The 21,485-nt window shown below is 35.2% G+C and overlaps 2 protein-coding genes across 4 annotated transcripts; one reads left to right on the forward strand and one right to left on the reverse strand.

Annotated features, from left to right (window-relative positions):
* Window positions 1-1,068: 1,068 nt before the first annotated feature.
* LOC112004762 (two-component response regulator-like PRR95) lies at window positions 1,069-6,147 on the reverse strand. The gene is made up of 8 exons (XM_065760157.1): window positions 5,793-6,147; window positions 4,813-4,974; window positions 4,583-4,713; window positions 4,326-4,460; window positions 3,763-3,891; window positions 3,289-3,704; window positions 1,956-2,730; window positions 1,069-1,554 (listed from the first exon to the last, which is right to left on the reverse strand). Exons 1-8 carry the CDS (start codon window positions 5,965-5,967, stop codon window positions 1,447-1,449), a joined length of 2,031 nt encoding a protein of 676 aa, XP_065616229.1. The 5' UTR covers window positions 5,968-6,147; the 3' UTR covers window positions 1,069-1,446.
* A 7,996-nt stretch (window positions 6,148-14,143) lies between these two features.
* Window positions 14,144-21,474, forward strand: LOC111991647 (uncharacterized). 3 transcript variants are annotated; one of them, XM_065760168.1, is made up of 14 exons: window positions 14,144-14,410; window positions 15,751-15,978; window positions 16,249-16,315; window positions 17,086-17,269; window positions 17,925-17,977; window positions 18,383-18,471; window positions 18,744-18,980; window positions 19,256-19,320; window positions 20,024-20,084; window positions 20,166-20,283; window positions 20,391-20,472; window positions 20,579-20,651; window positions 20,740-20,801; window positions 21,334-21,474. In XM_065760168.1, the coding sequence occupies exons 1-14, from the start codon at window positions 14,404-14,406 to the stop codon at window positions 21,457-21,459; spliced, it is 1,452 nt and encodes a 483-aa protein (XP_065616240.1). In that variant the 5' UTR covers window positions 14,144-14,403; the 3' UTR covers window positions 21,460-21,474. The 3 variants fall into 3 exon arrangements, with proteins under 3 accessions (XP_065616240.1, XP_065616242.1, XP_065616241.1); XM_065760169.1 differs by lacking the exon at window positions 14,144-14,410 and adding an exon at window positions 14,421-14,441; XM_065760170.1 differs by lacking the exon at window positions 15,751-15,978 and having other exon boundaries at window positions 14,147-14,410.
* The last annotated feature ends 11 nt before the right edge of the window (window positions 21,475-21,485 follow it).

Below are 21,485 nucleotides of genomic sequence, written 5' to 3' on the forward strand. Positions count from 1 at the left end.
CTTTTCTCAATCACACTATATTAAGTACTACAAATTCAGGACATATGATGAAAATCCTACAAGAACACATGTAGATGTAAATCTATATCTATATTGAACACAAAATAATGGCAAAGGTATATCTCAATTAGAGTATTCTTGGATAATTGTCAATCCAATGTACATAAGGAACTGCATCGATTAGACATAGCTTACTATGTCAACAAGCTAAGTAGGTACATAAGTAACCAAGGGGTAGGCCACTAGAATGCAATAGTTAGGGTACCATGATATTTGATATATACTCAAAACAATAAATTGTATTACACCAGTTATCTAGATGCACTTAAAAAGGATGTAGTGTTGCCAATTGAATATCCAACTCAAAATACATAAAATCCACAACATTTTAGAGCTAGTATTTTATGAAATGGTTAAACATGAAAGACGTTTAACGATTAGATTACCAACAAAAATAAATGGTAAGGCCAATAAAAAAAAAAAGAATCAAATATGAAAGGCTAAAATCAAAATTTTGAAACTTAAAGGGCCAAAATGTAAACCTCTAACTTCAAGAACCAATAATTTACTTCATCAGTTGAAAAACACCTAGCCAAACAAGATTTTTTAAATGCGACCCACTACCTTTTGTATTTAGAACACCAGACATATTTTTAAGATGGGCGACCAAGCAGGTCCTTGATGCAACAATGGACCAAAAAAACACCAAAAAAATATCCTTTTGTTAGCGGCTGAGAAGATGGAAGCCAAGTATCATATAATAGCAAACTTCGCTATAACTCTCAGAATATCAACTTTTGTCCAACCTGTTAATGCAAATTATCATACAAGTCTTCTCTACGCTGCTATCCGATAGGCATGAGAAAATAAAACCAATAATTTACTTCATCAGTTGAAAAACACCTAGCCAAACAAGATTTTTTAAATGCGACCCACTACCTTTTGTATTTAGAACACCAGACATATTTTTAAGATGGGCGACCAAGCAGGTCCTTGATGCAACAATGGACCAAAAAAACACCAAAAAAATATCCTTTTGTTAGCGGCTGAGAAGATGGAAGCCAAGTATCATATAATAGCAAACTTCGCTATAACTCTCAGAATATCAACTTTTGTCCAACCTGTTAATGCAAATTATCATACAAGTCTTCTCTACGCTGCTATCCGATAGGCATGAGAAAATACTAACAAGAGTTGAAATCAAAAACTCTGGAACCCCACTACCTAATTACAAAAACTACCTTCTTCAGTTCACGCAAAAATTATAGTCAAAACCCTATGAACACTAAAGAGACTCCTATTTAGCTTCTGCAAGATATACAAGATCCCACGCCAGATACTGAACTCTTTTTAGCAGCGATAATCAATATCCACTGGCAAACTGTGAGAAACCCATGTTGACAGGCAACAACAAAGCCAGGCATCAATGAATTTCATAAACCACCCTCAACAACCAACATTACCAACCAGAGGGTCAGTTTGCAGCTGGCGTACAAACTGTCCTTTCACTCGAGGACGTTGCTCTGCCAGTCTTTTCCGGCTGTGATATCGGACCTGAGCAAGAAGATTTAAATTAAATTCAAGTTAGTGTGTGATTTTAGTATTTTCAACACAAGCAACTAAAGTGTGTGCATCATTCTTAGCAGATGAGCCATGATGGGTCTCTGAAACTAGGTTCATGGGATCTGTGTAAGGACTTAATTGGAGCTTCAAAGCTAGTTGAAACCACTAATGCAACTTAATACAGGATCAAGAATCACGGCCATAACTGTTAGAAGAATACATTCATGACCATGCATAGAACAGAAAAGGAATTGGGGAAGCAGCATGTATTCTGGATGGTGAAAGCAAACACATAGCTGCATTGGAGCAGACATCAATTTCTGCATAAAACTGGAATATAGGAGATCATGAATCCAACCTCAGATGAATCAAATATAGAAAGAAGTTAGTACCTTTTTCTCATAGCACCGATCTTTTCGCTTCAGTCGGAACTTTGTGAGAGCTGCTTCTCTCTGGCTAGAGCGAGAAGAGTCCAGTCCTATAGATCCATCATGAATAGAGTGACCGCTTTCGCTCAAACTCTCCGGGGCAGTGGCATTCTCATCCCTCCTAGTGGAGCTGTTCCCATATGCAACACCATTAATATGATCTACAGCACCATTGCATAAACTACTATTAGTTGTCTGACCAGCAGTGGAAGAACCATGTCCATGTTCCTCCGCAGGCTCCAAATCATTCTCCTCATGCTCAGCTTGGTGAATGGAATTGTTGGTAGTCTCATTGGAGCAGTGATAACCTTGTTCTGAGCTGTGAATTTCAGGATTCGATTGAACCGAAGTACTTGAAATGAGGGGAGACTGATCTTGCTGGCAGGTTGATTTGGGACTCCACACAGGGGGTAGACCAGGTTGAGTATGAAGCATGGATGGAAACAAATGCCCGTAGCCAGCACATATATTATCATACCTTACCCCTGGTACAGGAATCATCCCAAGCTGATGACTTGGAAACTGTAGCTCAGCTTGTCCAGATTGACCAATGAGCAAACTCGTGATATTTTCCATACTATTACTCAATGTAGCATCATGCTGAGGAAAAGTACCATTGGTATGTCCAGAGAGTTGATTGGATGACAGTTCATGGGTTTCACTTGCATCCTCCTTGGCTTTGGTACAATTGCTGGACAGTATTGGGGGAAGGGGTTGCAGCATCTTACTACTATTATACCTGCAGAAAGAATAATTGGTTTGATCAGAAATTCCATGATGAAACTTTGACAGTGTATAGCTCATTAGTTTGAAACATAATGTTATGTGCTAAACTTACTACTTTTAAGCATTTTTTAGACTTCTTAAAAATTTATGAAATATTTATATTATTAGTAGCTTAGTAGCTGATTATAAGAGTTTGTAAAATCTTAAAATCCAATATTCAACCTTACCACCTGATCTTGAATATCCTTTCAACAATCCTAGATAGGATCCCATTTTAACATCCTTGCTACTACTACTCCATGCTATCACAACCACCTCTATCATCACCTCCATTGCTATTGCCATAACCACAACACCAACAACTAATCTATAATTTTGGTGAACATTATCATAAATTCATAATTATAAGTAAAAGAAAAGTATTTTAACCCAGAAGAAACAAAATATTTTTTGTTAAAAAAATAGAAAAGAAAGAAAAATAAAAGATAATTGGGCTTTCTTTCCTCTCAATTAACCTTTAAGAAAGAAAATCAACTCTATCTTAAATTTTTCCTTGACCTCGGTAACTCACCATGAGAAAGCAGACCCATTAGAGTGATTCAGCATATGCCTTCCATCAGTCCCTTGATAATTTGAAGTACTCATGCAAGTTCTTCTCAAAGAAAGCTCCAAATGTGGATCAAATTCTAACTTACTTGTGCCTCCATCAGTATAACTAGAGTTCCCAGCAGTGCACTTATTGTGATTATCAAATGTGCCAATCAAGTCAATAGCTCCGCTAGAAGGTTCATACAGTTTATCATTGCAGCCATGAATCTCACTAGCAATATTAGCATTGCCTCTATTACTTTCTGCTGGCGCACCCTCATTTTGACTCATTGGTTTAGCACAAGCATTTTCCTTCAATCTCAATGCAGTTGAGTCATCAGCTTCTTCAAAGGGCGCAACCTCTGATCCCAATCTATTTGATGTTTCTGCAGTAAATAGCTTGTCAGATTTCCCCATTGTTAATATTAATTCTATATATATATATATATATATTAGCACACCCTCCATGCTTGTCCATATGACTATTGCTCAAATTTGACGTACTCCCACATTTCATCTGTGAAAGACCCTGCATATTTTGCACATATGCACTCTCAGCTTCCAAGTAAGGTGTTGTACAAGAGCTCTGCACGAGAGGTGGCAAAACATGCAGTCTCTATGTAAAACTTAATGAAGCTAATCTACTATGGAAAAAGAAACTTTTCCCAAGCTACAAGTGGCCTTACATGTGCTTGTTCCATGGATCCTGGATACTCTATTCTAACAACTTATTTATTTTCATGTCAACTGTACAATCTGTGGGAGTCTACAAACAAAATGAAAGGGGGAAAACAGTTGATGGTTAGCTAGTTGGAATGGTGATTCTTAATACGTTCTTTAGTTGTAACACACTCAAAGGAGGCTGACATCCGAGAAAGTTCTAAATGCCAACATAAATGTGTATATCTATTAACTGAAAACAATACTTCCCTCACAATGCACAGCATACATGTTACAATGCTTTATTATTATTATTATTAATCTTTTTTAAGAATGACTACAACATGAAAAGGTGCTTACTTGGGCATCACTCCCTTTCTCACTGCATTCGATATTTTTCTGTGTATAAACATAACAATCACTTGAATGATTGCTTGCGGCATTATTTTCAGAAGAGGCTTCAATTTTTTGACAAACATATCCACCACCAGTCAGCTGTAAAAAAGGAATTAATAAAAAAAAAAAAAAAATTATAAGTTGATTTCTATGCCACAATAAAACAAAGAAACAGAACGAATGCAAAAATATTAAGCAAAGTAAAAAATGTAGAAACATACAGTTTGCCTTCTCCATACATGCTGCCAAAGGTTCCTTAGCTCATTCTTCCGGACAGGCTTTATGAGAAAGTCAGCTGCACCTTTAAACATGCATTTCAATACCATGCTAATTGAATCATTCGAAGACATCACTGCATTCCCATGAGAATAGATGTTAATAAATTTAGCTTCATACATGATTCAAAATGAAGATAATAAAATGGAGCAAAAGTATAGTCATTCTAACATACTTATAACAGGAATGTTTTTGCAAACGTCATGCTCCATGATTAAAGTAAGAAGTGCAAATCCGGATATTGATGGAAGCTCCACTTCGGTTAATACAAGATCTATGTTATGGGGTCTCCCCTTTAACGTCTCCCATGCCTTTAATCCATCAGAAACTGCAGCAACTGTTTGAAAAAAAAAAAATACAGTTTATGTTAAGTTTCAAAACAGTGATCTGTTGAAAGTGAAGATCTCATATCTTCAACAATCTTTGCTAGATGTGATAAGCATACAAAATAAAGACGAACTGCAATAAGCTGAATTAAATTGTCTGAATTCCAAGTAAATTAAACGCAGTTGATGAACAAAAGCCAATTTTTGTAAAGGGGGCCAAGACAGTATCTAATCTACCGATTCATGTTTCAATTTTAGATGATCGATCATGTAGGTGTTTATTTGCAAACCCCACATTGCTATGACACCATTCGCTTAGGTACAATAAGATATATACCACAAAATGTGCATATAAGTTTCCTAAAGCGCGCTAAACGCGAACGCTAACTGTACATAAGCAAATAAGCTAACGCGCTACGTATCTCAAAGTGGCGGGATTACTTTCCGAACAGCCAAGAAACTCACTTAATCCTCAATCATTACTAGTCACTAACCCATCAGTTAAGCACAGTAAACACTAACCATCTAAATTTAGCTACAAAAAATCACCACAATTATCTAGCCTCTTCAAATCTTCAGTGCAGTTGTGTCGCTAAACTTCAATAACAAAACAATGTCTCCCTAATTTATTGGTAAACAAACAAAAACAAAAAAAAATCAAAAGTTTTGTCTGTTCAAAAAAAAATTTCTTTTTAGTTAAATTTGACAGAAACTGTCACGAACATAATGAAGAAAAAAAAAAAATTGAACATAATTTTTTTATTTTTTGGGTGCAGGTGAAAGAAAATGAAAAACAGAAAACGAAATCGGGAAGAGTGAAAGAAGTGACCTTTGTAACTGCATTTGCGGAGGAGCGCGGCGATAATTTGTCGAGTAGAATCGTCTGCTTCGACCAGCAGAATCCTGAGCGCCACCCTCGGAGGCGCCACCTCATTTCTTCGCCTCTCCTCCGACTCCACCTCTTCCTCACCACTCACCACCACTTCTTCTTCACCCATCCTCATACAAACAAAACCCTAATTTCTCAACAAACAAAGAAAAACACACTACCAACAAGACGGTAGCAATGCGAAGAAGCAAGCAGGCAAAGCCAGAAAGCAAAGTGAACAAAGCGAGAAAGCAAAGAAAAAGAGTTTATACTACTAAAATCTTAGCGAGTACCTCTATCTAGAAAAACAAAATATCTCAAATAATGAAATAAATAAATAAAAAACGAGGCTTTGGAATATTGTGAGGATTAAATCAGAGCCGCGAAAACCGGGAAAAATATCTCAGGAGAGAGAGAGAGAGAGAGTCAGATCAAATGGTGGGCCGTCATTGGCCTTCTGGTAGTTACGACTGACGTGGCTCTCTTAGCGCCACGGTTTTTGATTTTTCCCTTGTGACTCAAGTTTTTCAGATAAGTGGTGCAGCGCTGCTCTGTTTGATTTTGCTTCACTCTTTTTTGGGGCCCCACAATGGAGGACACGTGGTGGGGGCACCCCTGGGGATTTATCAACTTTATTTTCGGGATGGATATTTTTTCTTTACTAAGTGCCACGTCGTCTTTGTTACACATTCCATTCTCATCTCATGGTGAGGAGTGTTACACGCGGACCTTTCAATAGAATCTTTGCATCTTTCCTTTGTGGTCTTGAATGGCCAGGCTTTGTTTCCTTTTTTTTCTTTTTTTATAGTATTTTTGTGGTGTCTTGCTTGTCTCTTTATTTTAATTTTTTAAAATCATTTTACTATTCGTTCGAATATATTATTCTATTCCCTAGTCTCTCACACCATGTTATTATAATGAGTAATTTTTTGAGAGTAACTACAAGATGCTCACAAGAAATTTGAATTCAGATCTCATAGATATCATGATATCTTAATAATCATTTAGCAAATTTATTAGGATTAAAAATGATTGATGTGACAATTATTCACTATTTATGAAATTTAAAAAATATTTATATTATTAGTAGCTTAGTAGCTGATTATAAGAGTTTGTAAATATTCAACCTTATCACCTGATCTTGAATATCCTTTCAACAATCCTAGATAGGATCCCATTTTAACATCCTTGCTACTACTACTCCACGCTATCACAACCACCTCTATCATCACCTCCATTGCTATTGCCATAACCACAACACCAACAACTAATCTATAATTTTGGTGAACATTATCATAAATTCATAATTATAAGTAAAAGAAAAGTATTTTAACCCAAAAGAAACAAAATATTTTTTGTTAAAAAAATAGAAAAGAAAGAAAAATAAAAGATAATTGGGCTTTCTTTCCTCTCAATTAACCTTTATGAAAGAAAATCAACTCTATCTTAAATTTTTCCTTGACCTCGGTAACTCACCATGAGAAAGCAGACCCATTAGAGTGATTCAGCATATGCCTTCCATCAGTCCCTTGATAATTTATGAAATATTTATATTATTATATCTTAAGAACCATTTAGCAAACTTATTAGGATTAAAAATGATTGATGTGACAATTATTCACTATTCTCATTTTAACTTACCATTAAAATTATTTTTTTAATTATTATCTGGAAAAAAAAATTCATTCATTATATTAGCCAGCGGTTATAAAAAAGTTTTTAACTATAATATTTTTGATTGTCCGATATTTATTATTCATGTTCGAATCATTTCAATATACTGTGAAATTTTTATCTAAAAAAATCATGTGAATGTGAAATTGAGTGTGTCATTAATTGCCTTGTAATATAATAGAAAAAAAAAATTATATAATAGATTTTTTTTAATTAAATTAAACCTATAATTATATTAATTTTTCTTCTTGAAATAGTAGTATTAAATTTAATTATTTAAAAAAAAATTGTAACCCTATTAAAGAATATCAATCATGTCAACTAAAATGACAGCATAAAAAATACTATATATTGTTTGTGACAAGTTTTACTTTATCCCGTATTTTAGTTTTGGCTCACAAAAATCAAACTTCTTGCTTCCTTTTAAAAATCTTCTCGTTTGGTTATTGGCCATTGATCACGTGGGCCCCACGTGTATGGGCGGCACGAAACACTCATTGACGACGAGTTCTGCAATTCTTCCACAACCAGGACTATATATATATATATGTATTATATTCTTGGCTTGTTACCCAAAAGAAAAGAAAAATAAGTAAAGGTTTAATTTATGCCATTCTTAATCAAAATGAGTAAAATGCACGCCACTCCTAGTTCATCTTTCAATGGAGTCAATCACTTTAAAGTTCATGCACCTATCTTAAAATACGAAAGTTTGACAAATATCTTCTTTTTATATTTATATCTATAGTACAATATTAAAACATTGTTAAGACCAATTCATCATTTAGAGCCCTAATAATTAAGTATAATAATTGTTCATTATATATAAATTTTTAGTTGAATTGTAAATTGTGCCCCTAAAGTTTAAGAGTGTTTGAATTTTACACTCTAAAATTCTATTCTGTTTGCATCAACGGCTCTACCGTCTAAATTTTTCGTTCAGTGCCACATAAACTTGTCATACTTATTTAGTTTGTCAAATAAAATGATGTCATATCATTTTTGTAGCCTAAAAAAAATAATTAATTAAAAATGACATGACATAATAAAAATGAAGCTTTAGGTGATATATGTTCATAGTATAGTTTTAAAAATATTAAATTTTGATCATTTATGATTTTAACATAAATATCATTATTCACATGAGCTATACTTAAGGTTTGCCTAATTACTAAAAATCTTTTGATGTGACTCATAAGTGAAAATTTGGAATTTAAAGAAGCAAATGACTTATTCATGTGCAATATATATATATATATATATANAAAAAAAAAAAAAAAAAAAAAAAAAAAAAAAAAAAAAAAAAAAAAAAAAAAAAAAAAAAAAAAAAAAAAAAAAAAAAAAAAAAAAAAAAAAAAAAAAAAAAAAAAAAAAAAAAAAACTTACTTTTAGCATATTACATACAACATTGTGCTCTTTGACTAAAAAAAGGCTTGTAGGAGGGAAAATCCAGCCCAGCAATTTCAAACATCAGTTGAGATAGGAATGCCTTTCTCATTGATGATGCACAAAATCGTTAGTGAATTGATTGTCCATACTTGTGCCAATTGGAGTACCTGAAAAACAAGAGAACAAAGAACCTATAGAGAAGATTTGGAGTTAAGGCCTCGAGATCTTAGGGCTTTTCTTCCCATACTAGGAAGATATGAACGTGTAGTAAGGTCTTTGGACATGGTGTGCAAGTTCTTTCCATATAGGGATGCATGAGTGGGGAATACACAAATATCATGGAGGGCAAGTGTTCTTACCCGTTGGTATGCTCGTCATCCCATCAGTATGCTTACCAATTTGTTGGTGTTCATCATTACCTGTCAATATGCTTGTTATCTTGTCGGTATACTCACTAATTTGTCAGTATGCTCATTGTCTTGCTAGTTTATTTTTGGGCTTAACGGGTTACTGGGGTGATGGTAAGAAAGGTGCCCTTGTGGTCAAAATAGGATTCAAGCCCGATGGACGTTTCTACATTGATAGAGGACTTAAAGCCTGACGGATCTTCTAGCCTGACAGTTAAAAGAGTTAGAAAATTTTTGTGTTCAAAAATACACCCATCAGCTGCCCCCTACTCTATTGTTCGTCGGGATAACTAATGGGTCATGGAGTATACCAAGATGTTTCATGGTCATTAATTATTTTGCGTTGGGGTTTGCGCCATCTATAGGGGTAAAAAGGTCTTTTATGGAGGCTAGGTGACACATGGCAGTCTCTGATTGGGTGATTAGAATAGTTGCGTCGCTTTGTTTCTCATGTCTCTTAGCCTTATAAATAGTCCAATGCCCTTACTGACTTTTCTGTTCATTATTTTTACTTTCTTGCATTCAACGGAGCTCTTGTTTGTTCATCGGCCTCTCAAGTTTACCTGTCACTCTTTAGAACCATCCGTCGCTCCCCCTTTCAACCGTCAGTGTTACCAAGTAAGCTTTTTATTTTTATTTTATTTGAACTTTAATCAGTCATCAGTTTAACGCTTGGTCATCGTATCGGTAGATGCTTAATATTTATTTGTCGCTTGTAGGTAAGGATGTCAGACAGTGAAGCGATGAGTGAAAGAACGTTGTTTGCCCATTTGGAGTTGGGCGATAATGAGGTCTGCCCTTCGATGTATGAGTCTGTGGCTGACAACCAAAATAGCCCTCACGAAAAGGATCCATCGGCCAATTCGTCCTCAAAGGACAAATAAATGGCCCAGGGAGGAGGACCTTTCCTTGTTAGAAAGGGAATCCAAGCGAGCCAGATTGGATGTTGCTTCCATGTCATCCAATCAAGTTGCTCCCGAGACCCTCTCTCATAAGCTCATGACACTTAATGCCCAGTCATTACGATGGGACTCGTTGGTGACTGTTCTCATTTATCAGTGACTAAACAACTGAAGCCTACTAACTTCTAATGACTAACCACAACCATTTATGAACCTCCCTATCCTTTAAAGCAAGACAAACGTCGAGAGAAGATTTCAGGGGATTCGTCCTCCCACCAATCTAGTTGGTGAATGACTTCCTCTCAAAGATGACTAACAAAGTCTTTGGAAGGCTTCGTCCATTTTTCCGAATACCCGACAATATCCCCATAAAGAAGGCTTATAAAGGGGAGAAGTGTTATACAGGAGACACAAAGGATACTAGTTTCTTTGAGGTAGCCTTCATTGTAGGGTTGAGGTTGCCTCTTAGTGAAATCCATCATCAGTTGGCAGATCATTTAGATATCTCCATTTGCCAAATAGCCCCAAACGCTTGGAGGGTATTTATTGGGGCTAAAATGTTGTGGGGCCAAATGAGTGGAAATCGTAGGGGACTTTCCCTTGACAAGTTCTTTTATTGTTACAAGCCCTAGGAGATCTTAGCATTGAAGGGCTTTTACAATTTTGTTGTTAGAAAGTCGACCCTGAAACTTGTATCTAACATGTCCAATTCCAATCGTTATTGGAAAAGTAGATATTTCTTCGTGGGGGGTGCGAACTGGGTGTGTAAGCCCAACGAGTGGGATAGTATAGGTGAAGGTTATGATAATACCTAGGGGATGATGGATAAGTTTGGTGAGTCGTTGGCCTTTGCTCACCCTCCCTAGTGTTGTACACATTCTTACACACTTTATGCATTTTGCACCAAACATGTGTCGCCAAGTGAAAAACCCTCAACGGTTGGGGGACAATGTCAAACGCGGGCTGAAATCCGAGTACAAAAGCCACAGTTCCACTTCTCTCTGGATCTACCATTCTTTGATCTCTCCAATTGGTACGCAAGAATTCAAGGTGGCCTTTCCACAGATGATGCCAATTGTACAGGTAAAAACCGAGGAACTCTTGGGCTTTCGTTCATGCCCGATATAATTCATTTTTAGAGATGGGTATGCGGGCGAGCGCTTGGGCTTCTTAACTTACCAGTTTGGGTGATAAAAGAAAAAAGGTGAATATGAGATTATTCAACAATAAGGATATAGAAAAAGATCAAATTTCTTATTTATCTATTTCCTCAGGCTGGTCGAGGATCACTTATACACTTGCAAGAGCTTTATAGTTAAAGTTCTATGGATTCTAGTTTCTATTTTTTCCAAAACTTGTTCACTTGGGATCTTTCCCTTTTTATAGCCAGTCTGTTTCCATCCTAGCCTTACACTTAAAGGGCTACCGAATTTCCCTTAAATACTTGTCCTATCCTTACCTTACTAGTGGTGGCTGAGTGAGATACAGGTTGTTGTGAGCCCTATTTAGGTGTCATTCTACCATTAATGTGGTAGGTTGGGTTGTTGCAGTGTATTTAATGCAGATGTAATGCTTGCTTTATTGGGTAAACTTCCCTTGCCCTTGGCCTATATCAACCACTGTGGCCCTCTTCGGCTCTCTGGCTCTTTATTCGGATGGGGGCACCCTCTTTGGTACCTCCTTAAGCATGGGGCACTCTTCAAAAATATTGGACATCTCGGTTGGGCTTGGCCTGGTTTGAAAGTGGACTTGGCCCATCTGCTCTTTAGGCCACAAGGGTACCACTCTTTGACTTCCCACTAGGGGTGTGCATAAAACCCACCGACTCGCCAAACCCGACCCGACCCACCGGGTTGGGTCGGTTTTTAGGCCTTGGTGGGTTGGGTTGGGTTACAAAATTTTTTTTAATAGCAGGTCGGGTTGGGTTTGGGTCATAAAATTACAAACCTGCCAAATCCGACCCGACCCACCGACCCACCCATATTTAATATATATTTAAAATATATTATATAGTTAATAATTTTTTTTTAAAACCAGGGCACTTATATATATATATATATATTATATTATATTATATTATATTATATTTAATAATTAAAAAAAAAAAAAACCAGTTGTAGAGCAATACTTCCTCAGTTCCTCTTACTAATACTAATTATATATATAATATGTATTATATAATTAATAAATTTTTTAAAATAACCAGCTCTTCCTATCCTATATAAAAGCCAATTAATTCACACAAACTCTAGTAAATTATTATTGTTGTTTAGTTATTGGTGTTGTTTGCCCTTAAGGAATTACATCGATACTAATCTTTGGGTTTTTTTAATATATTAATATTTATATTTTTTTTCTACTCAATTTAATAATAATAAATAAAAAATTTCAAACCCATGGGTTCAACCTGACCCAACCTGACCCATGTGGGTTGGGCTAGATTTATGTGATGGGTTGGATTGGGTCGAATTTTTTTTTACCCACCATGGTGGGTCGGGTCAAAAAATTCCCTCAACCCGACCCATGCACACCCCTACTTCTCACAAATTATATATGTAGGAATTACGTCTTAATGTACATCTTTTAAGTTTATCATTGCATATGTATAGGGTTACAAGCTAGTATATATTAAAAGATAAAGCTCAAAAAAAAAAAAATCAATTAGATTTTAAATGAGTTCTCAATTTTGCGCCATGTGTCCTATCTAATTTTTAGTTTTTGTGCCAAGTGAATTATTAAGTGTAAAAATTGAATTCTAATTGGATTTCAATTGAAGTCTAATTTTGTGTCATATGTCTAATTTTTTTTTTTTTTTTTTTTTTTTTTGTGGCAAGTGAATTATTGGATGCAAAAATCGAAGAGCCTAAATCCAATTAAATTCTAAACCATATATATCATGTATAATTTGAACATCTTTTATATATAAAAAAAAAAAGGTATAATTTGAATCGTATAATTGTGATTGTTTTTTATTAGATCCGTGCATGTGCATATGCACAGAGTTACACACTAGTTATTATAAATGGACATAATTCCAAATTGCAACAATTTCATATAAGTTTGAAATTTTAATTCACAAAATTATAAACTTGACGTCTAATTTTAAATAAAGAAATGCTATATCCACAACAATTTCACAACAAATTCTAAGTGGTAGGTTGTTATGGGTGGGTAAAAAAGTAATTTAAGTTGGAGATTCAAATTAAAACCAATAACAACTTACCACTTATGATTTATTATAAAAGTGTTATAAAATTATTGAGGATGTAACGTTTCTCTTTTAAACAGGACATAAGCTTGAGAACTAATGTGATTTTTCAAAAAAATAATATACAATTCCACCTAGATTTGGAAAGATTGGACTTGAGCCCAACAAGCCAACTCATAAGAAAATCAGGTCAATTTATACTCGGCCCATTGAAATGCTAGGTTGGATTGGGTCATCTTGTGCCCAACCCCATTTTTTAAAGAAGGGAACTTAATAAAAAAAAATTATGTTTTGCTTTTAAAGGTCATATACAAAGTTGGATGTTCTCTCTGATGAAAAGAGAATTACAATTGTGTTTTAGTTCCACACAATTTGTCATTCTCATTTGGTGAAAGGAGAATTATACATAAAGTTGTGTATAGTATGTACACACACACACACACACAAAAAAAAAAAAAAACTCATATATTACTTAACTTTCTTTTTTGAGTATTTTGTTATTTTTTTTTTCTCTTATTTACATTGAAAGAAAGATAGAGAAAATACTTATTATAATTCTTTTTAGTTTTTATTATTATTGGCATATTACATATAAGAAAGTATGAGTCAATCCTTAATCTAATTGATCCAACCCCGTTTGAGACCCGACCCAACCCGACCCGGTCGGGCCGCTAGGTTCCACCGAATAAAGTTAATTCCGCTGATTTTAAAGAAGAAACAGGTTACAGGCGGAAGAACAGAAGAGAAGAGTTAAAAAAAGACAACATATATGTAGATATAAGCGGTGACTAACACGTCCGGTGCGGGCCCCGTTATCCATCCTTCACAAAAACAAAAGCAAAACCACCTCAGCAACCAGCTCCTAGTCCTATGTACTATAAAATATAATATAAACACCACTGTTCTCTTACCACACCTACTCTTCCCACCGCATTTCTCCACCTAAGTCCAATCTTATATTTCTTTCTATTCCACACTCCCTGCTCTTCGAAATGTCAGGTAAATTCTTTCCTTTCTATACCTACTACTAGTATGTATTGCTCTTTCACTTTTCATTTCCTTTTCACTTTGTTTAGATACATGCAGTTTAATTTGGTTATTTATTTTTCCCATGTTATTTAATTAACCCTACACACTCAAAACCGTATTAAAAAAAAAAATTCAATTTAGTTTTTTTCATTTGCTGTTATATGGATTATTAATGAACAAAACAAATGGAAGTCTGACCAGATGATGTTCAAATCTAATCTACCGAAGCAAAATATTGTTGTTTACAATTGATGTTATTTTTTTAGTTTGTTGTCCTTTTTAATTATTTGACTTGTATGAAATATTTTCATTGCTGGGTGTGAAGCCCTGGGTTAGTGTAGTAATAAAGCCTGCTGGTGCTTTTTTATATATGGGGTCAGGAATCAGGAATCAGGACCAAGTGTAGCTATTTGTCGATATTACATCATTTAATTATGTTTCATTGGGTTAATTTTTTTGAAAAATGAAAACCCCACAAACTCTCTTTATTCCTAACTCGTGTGCCGGATTTCATATTAATCAGACATTGTTTACAATTCAATTCATCAACACATATTATGAATATAGTGTATGCAATAGAGCATACAGTAGGTCCTCTTAAGCAATGATCAGTCAGTACTTTTGGGAGTAATACTGTCTCCTCTCAAATACTAGGCCTCACAAGCCAAATTCATGGTGCAGTCCATGATTCCAGTGAGAGAAGGGTGTGTTGCTCCAAGAGTTTTGAATAACTTTTGCCTCGTTTTGCCATCACTTGTCTCTACTCTGATAACCATTGGATACAATGTGGTTTTTCTAACAAATCATGAAATCTAGGAAGAAAAAAAGGAAATGAGAATAGAACTCAACGATTCAGGAAGCTCAAAATACCAATGCTAGAATTTATGATTCTTGTTAAAGGGGTTTTTATGTTTTATAGACATAAAAAGCATTGTTAACTAATGTAAAAAATAACAGTGGAAGTATTTAGCTTTGTTTTGTGACACCTACGATTGAATGGGTGCCAGTGAAAGTATGTACTGATTAGGTTTTCCATTGAGAAAGCTTTAGAGGGAGTTTAATTGGAGATGGGTCACAGTTTAGAATGTGATTTTTGTGGTATTTATGTGCTATTGTTCCCCTTAAAACCCACATTACAGAGGTGAAGATTGTTGTTGAGTACTCTTCAACTTTCAATCTTGTAGACTAATTTGGTCTAGAATGCAAACTTCACTTTTTCCTCAGAAATTAAATAATAGTAGCAACATAATAAACATTTCATGAGGCTTTCACTAGTTTGAGTCTAATTAAAATTGCAAATTTTTATGCAGCAATGTCAGGGAAGGTTGTCCATAATGTTTTTGTATCACAGTGCTACCTACAGAATAGACAATTCGTCGGCACCCAATATCGAAGGGACAGTTGTGCCCCTTATGTGCGCAACTTGCTTCCCTTTCAAGGAGGGAAGTTGGCATGGACTGGCATCTCTTCCATGCAATTGCGCACCTTATCAAAACACCAGGGTCCTTTTGTTAACAGAGGAACTGTTCACTGCAATGGTCTGTTCTAGACTCTCATTATCCAGGTTGATATAAAGTGCGAAACTAGAATTTCTAGACACCTTTAGAGTACTTGTTTTCTTTCATGTCCAGCATGCATTGGATTTTGTCCATTTTTCTTCACGCGTGTATTTTCATTCTGTTATTTGAATGGCCTTGTTTGCAAATGAAGCTAATTTTGTGACATGTTATTGCCTTGTTTATTATGATTCCTAAAAAATATTTTGACCTTCAGTATTTATAGATTTTCTGTTTGTACATTTTTCACAGTTGCTCCCACTACCTCTGCAGTACCAGCTATTGACAAAGTTGATTTTTTGAAGCTTCAAAATGGCAGGTAGAGAATAGTTCCAGTATCGCATCTTCTTGTTTCCTGGGTGCTTGAAAGTTTGTGGTATCATTATTCATTCATTAATATTCCTTTTTCTTCTCTGGAACACTAAGTCACTAACCCTGTTCAGAGACAGAAAAGAAAGCAGGAATCTTGTCACCGGATTTAATCCCATTTTAACTTTGTATCACATATGTTTAAAAACACTTCTTGTATTATTATGAAGTTAAATGTTTGCTAGTCATGACTTTTAGGAAACTGATGGCTTTGCCAGATTACAAATGTTCAAGTGTCATTTTTTGCTTTAAAACTGTAGCGCCCAAAGAAATAATTTTTAGTTTAAATTTACAATGCGGGAGTAATGGTCTGGATATGCAGAAAGACTCTGAAGACTGAGATAGCATTAAATGAAAGTAGAAGTAAAACTATCAAATTTCCACCAAGTCTTGAGATTGAGAGTGTTATGTAGTGCTCAGCAACTTGTTTACCTAATATGAAATGAGCATATCACAGTCAACCACCCCATCAATTCGTTACATCTAATAGAATACTGGTTTTACCCCCTCAATTATACAAAATCTCCAATTGTTAACTTTCAAAAGTACTCGACTCATAGCAGTAACAGCTTCCTGCCGGTCGCATTCAACCAAAATATTGTGTGGGTTAATTCATTTGCTCTGACCTGTTTTTTGAACTTTATTTTCTTTATTTCCCTAGCAAGCATATTTGCTCTGGTCTGATTGGTGTCACTTATGGGTTGATGTTGCTTTATACAGTGATATACGGGGTGTTGCTGTTGCTGGTGTTGAGGGAGAGCCTGTCAACCTCACTGAACAAGTTGCAGAAGCAATAGCAGCGGCCTTTGCTGGATGGTTAGTGGAAAAAAAGAAAGCTGATGGCTCTCAACGTTTGAGAGTTTCCATTGGCCATGATTCCCGAATATCTGCACAACAGTTACAGGTTTCTTTGCCAAATATATTAGTGCTTCATTGACTGTGTTTTTCACTGACAGTTGATACATATGAGTGTGCTTTCAAGGGGGAGGAACGTTCCATCCTTGAGTTGTAACGGTTCTTCTTGCTTTCTTTGTTTAATTGGATGATAGATATGAGTGGTCTTTCTATTCCTTCCCTTTTGGATTTCGTAGATTTGTGTTATTTTGCTTACTTTCTTGTTTTCCCTAAGTAAACTGCCTGTGTACCAGGGGAGCAGCTTGTACTATTCTTAGTTCATATAATAAAGCTTTATAACCTATAAAAATAAAGTTTATATATGTGCATATGTGAAAATTATGAATTTGGTTTTCTCCAAGTTGAAAAAGTATATATGAAAACATGGATGTTAGAGCCGCATATGAGGTCTACCGAGAACCATATAAAAATAACTTTTTTCATTGTGTTAACCAAAGTTGCTTGTCTTGTTTGTTATGATGGTTTTGTTGCATTGACATTGTTGTCCTTGTTTCGCTGATGTTTGTAGTCATTGAATTTTTCCTAGTGATAGAAAATATAAAATTTGGTCTTTTGGAGGAATCTCTTTTACCCTCCAAGAACATATGAAAGAAGGTTTTAGTATCTACTACTTTCAACTGACAATTTTATAATATAACTTCCAGGATGCAATTTCTCGAGGTATTGCTGGTGCTGGCCTGGATGTTGTTCAATATGGGTGGGTGATGAATTTCTTATCATTTTGTGTTGATCTTATTGTTGACAAATGCTTAATGATCTGCAAAAATAAATAGTTTTTGTCCCATATGAGTCCCACCACTGATGTGGTCTAGTAGGCAATCTAGCCAAAAATGTCCCCTGTATGGGTTGGAATTCATGTTCCAGATAATATCTAAGCCATTAAAAAAGGCTGTGTGCCTTGGTCTTGTCACATGTGAATGGACCACCATCTATCTTTGGCCGTATAAGTCATGACTATGTTTAAGTTTTACAGATGTTAGAATTTGCTCAATTATCTCTTTGCCATGTATTAGGTCCATGCTGTCATCAGGATTGCTTTTATTTTTGTTGTTGAGTTCACTGATGAAGACCAGTTCTCTATGTTTTCTTTGCCTTTTTGTAGATTAGCATCTACACCAGCAATGTTTAACAGCACACTTACTGAAGACCATGGATTTTTTTGTCCAGTTGACGGATCCATTATGATAACAGGTAGATTACCCATGTTATTCTGTTAGACTGCGTGTTATCATTAACAACCTTTGTTCTGGATCCTATTAGAAATCCTGTTATGTTATGATCAGAACTATTTCTCTCTTAAAAAGTATCATAGATCTAAGCACTTAGTGATTGGCCTTTGATCTCATTCCAATGCTTTGGCAATTTGCACTTAGAGTGAATTTGTATTTTTAAAGTTCTCTCTCTCTTGGTGGTGAGGTTAATTTTACTTGATTGAAATTCTAATTTGTATGCTCTGCAAACAGCAAGTCATCTGCCTTACAACAGGAATGGATTCAAATTTTTCACAAATGCTGGAGGGCTTGGGAAAGCCGACATCAAAGATATCTTGGAGCGTGCTGCAGTTATATACAATAATTTTACAGTAGAAGGTTTGACGAATTCAAAGGAAAAAGCTTCTGCATCTATAAGGAGAGTTGATTACATGACTATATATACATCTGATCTTGTAAATGCAGTCCGCAAGGCTGCAGGAAACATAGGTATTACCTCAAGTAAACATTTTATTGGAGTAGAAATGTATCTAGGATAAAGATCTCTCCTACTACCTGAAGTGCATCATGAATAGAACTTTGTATCATTATTCTGTTTCCCATATACCTCGATTAGGTCTTGCATATCTAAAAATGCTTTTATTATTGCTTCTCTATTCTTCTTTGCTGTTATCAAGCTACCAGCACTTCATCTTTTCCTTTTATGGGTTGTTTTCTGAGACGCTTTGACCTGTTTGCTAATTTTATGGAATTATTATTATCAGAGAAGCCATTGGAGGGATTCCATATAGTTGTTGATGCAGGGAATGGAGCAGGAGGATTTTTCGCTGTAAGTTTCCTATGCAATCTTATTTTTCCTTTTGTTTTTACTCATAGCTAATTATATGAAAGTTTTGACGTATGATATTGGCCTTCAGCTTTGATTTTGTAAAGACACTTGTTGCTTACATCATTTTTATCAATATTGTTTATTAAGTTTTTGGGAGGTTGGCTGCCCAGGCAATATGTTGCCATTGCATATTATCTATGTCCATTTGTTCTTCCACGTTAAAGTGTGTGCCTCCATTTATGTTGCCTTGGCCGTTGCATACCTTTGTTCTGAAATGATCTGTGGATACCTGATCTTAGGAACTCCCAAAATATTTTGTTGTTTTGATAAATAGTGCTATTGCCATTGGTCCATGGACCAATGGCATCTCCTTCCTCCATAAGTGGTGGAGGGTGAGGTGAAGGGTTCAGTCTTGTGTGGGTGAGTGAGTTGTTTATTTTCCTTTAAAAAAAGGTAATTCTCATTGATCTTTAAGTTACTGAATTATCAAATTTTGGTTCAATTGTCATAGTGTTGTTATGAGTGTGCTTGATATGCATTGTGCTTAGTATTGTTATGAGTGTGCTTGATATGCATTGTGCTTGGTTTAGTCCCCTGAGGGTAATTCATGAATTATGCTTGATTGATTTTTTTGAGCTTTGTGTATTCTATACTATTATCTGAGTGGTATCTGATATTCATGTTTTATTCAATGGTTTATCAGGCAAAGGTGCTTGAGCCTCTGGGGGCTGTTACTACTGGTAGTCAGTTCTTGGAGCCGGATGGTAATATTTAAAATTGTAAAAGAAAAATTAGTTAATTATTTCATGATTGGTGTTTTAAATAAAAATCTGTTTTGGTATCAGGTTTGTTTCCAAATCATATTCCAAACCCAGAGGATAAGACAGCAATGAAAGCTATAACTCAGGCTGTTCTTGATAACAAGGCTGATTTGGGGATCATCTTTGACACTGATGTTGACAGGTAATGGTTTTTTTGACTTATGAGACCATCAAACAACCTCATATAATGTTTATTTTTAATCAAGTCTTTTTTTTTTTTTTTTCTTTTTTTATTCCTTTTTCTTTTAGATCTGCTGCTGTTGATTCCACTGGCCATGAGTTCAATCGGAATCGTTTGATTGCCTTGATGTCCGCCATTGTTCTTGAGGAAGTAAGATTTTCCTGTTTCCGCCATCTCAAGGACCATTATTTTTATATTTGATCCTTGGCTCATCATTTATTGTTCTTAATCTGTTCTGTTTGTGTTTTTTCCCTAGCATCCTGGAACAACTATTGTTACTGACAGTGTGACTTCAGATGGTCTGACCACATTTATTGAGAAGAAACTTGGTATGGAGAAATCTGAACAGCCATATTATGTTTTTTTTTTTCTTCCTCTCTTATTGATTGTGTTTATATAACTTGCAATTTCTTCCAGGTGGGAAGCACCATCGGTTCAAAAGAGGCTACAAAAATGTCATTGATGAAGCAATTCGTTTGGTAGGATAAATTGTGCACTTATCATTGTTGTTATAGACTTATAGTTTGGTTAAAATTTACATTACCTAAGTAGAAAAATCTTGAATCTAAGCTTTGAACATGACAAGCATCTTTGTCCTTGTACACATTGATTTTATATCAGAAATTTGGGACTACTAATTGTAAATGGGTTCAGGGAAAATTCTGGGCCACTAGTATTTTGTGTCTCCGTTGACAATTAGAATGGAAGCTGATAATCAAATCAAAGGATCTTTTGCTAATGCTTCGTTAAGCCTTGCAGCTTAAGATTTATAGCAGCTCTGTTTGATTTCAAGTTGATTATCTTCTAGCACATAATACTCTATAATTTTTTATTTTTTGGTCTTGCTTTATTGTTTATTTTTGCCTATACATTCTTTTGATCATTGGCAAATTTATGCCTTGTTTTCTGACGTTAACCCTTTTATGTAATAATGAATAAGTGTTTTTCAAATTTGTGGTGTGCTGCATTGCAACTTCTATGACCCTCTTCTGACATGTTAATTGATGACAGAACTCTATCGGTGAGGAGTCGCATCTGGCTATTGAAACCAGTGGCCATGGAGCTCTCAAGGAGAATAACTGGCTTGATGATGGTGCATATCTCATGGTAGGACTTTTATGTCGCATGTTAGTGTAGTTTCTTTTTTCATGTATGGTCAGCTG

Source organism: Quercus suber, unplaced genomic scaffold (assembly GCF_002906115.3).
Source record: "Quercus suber isolate HL8 unplaced genomic scaffold, Cork oak 2.0 scaffold_355, whole genome shotgun sequence".
NCBI classification, from domain to species: domain Eukaryota; kingdom Viridiplantae; phylum Streptophyta; class Magnoliopsida; order Fagales; family Fagaceae; genus Quercus; species Quercus suber.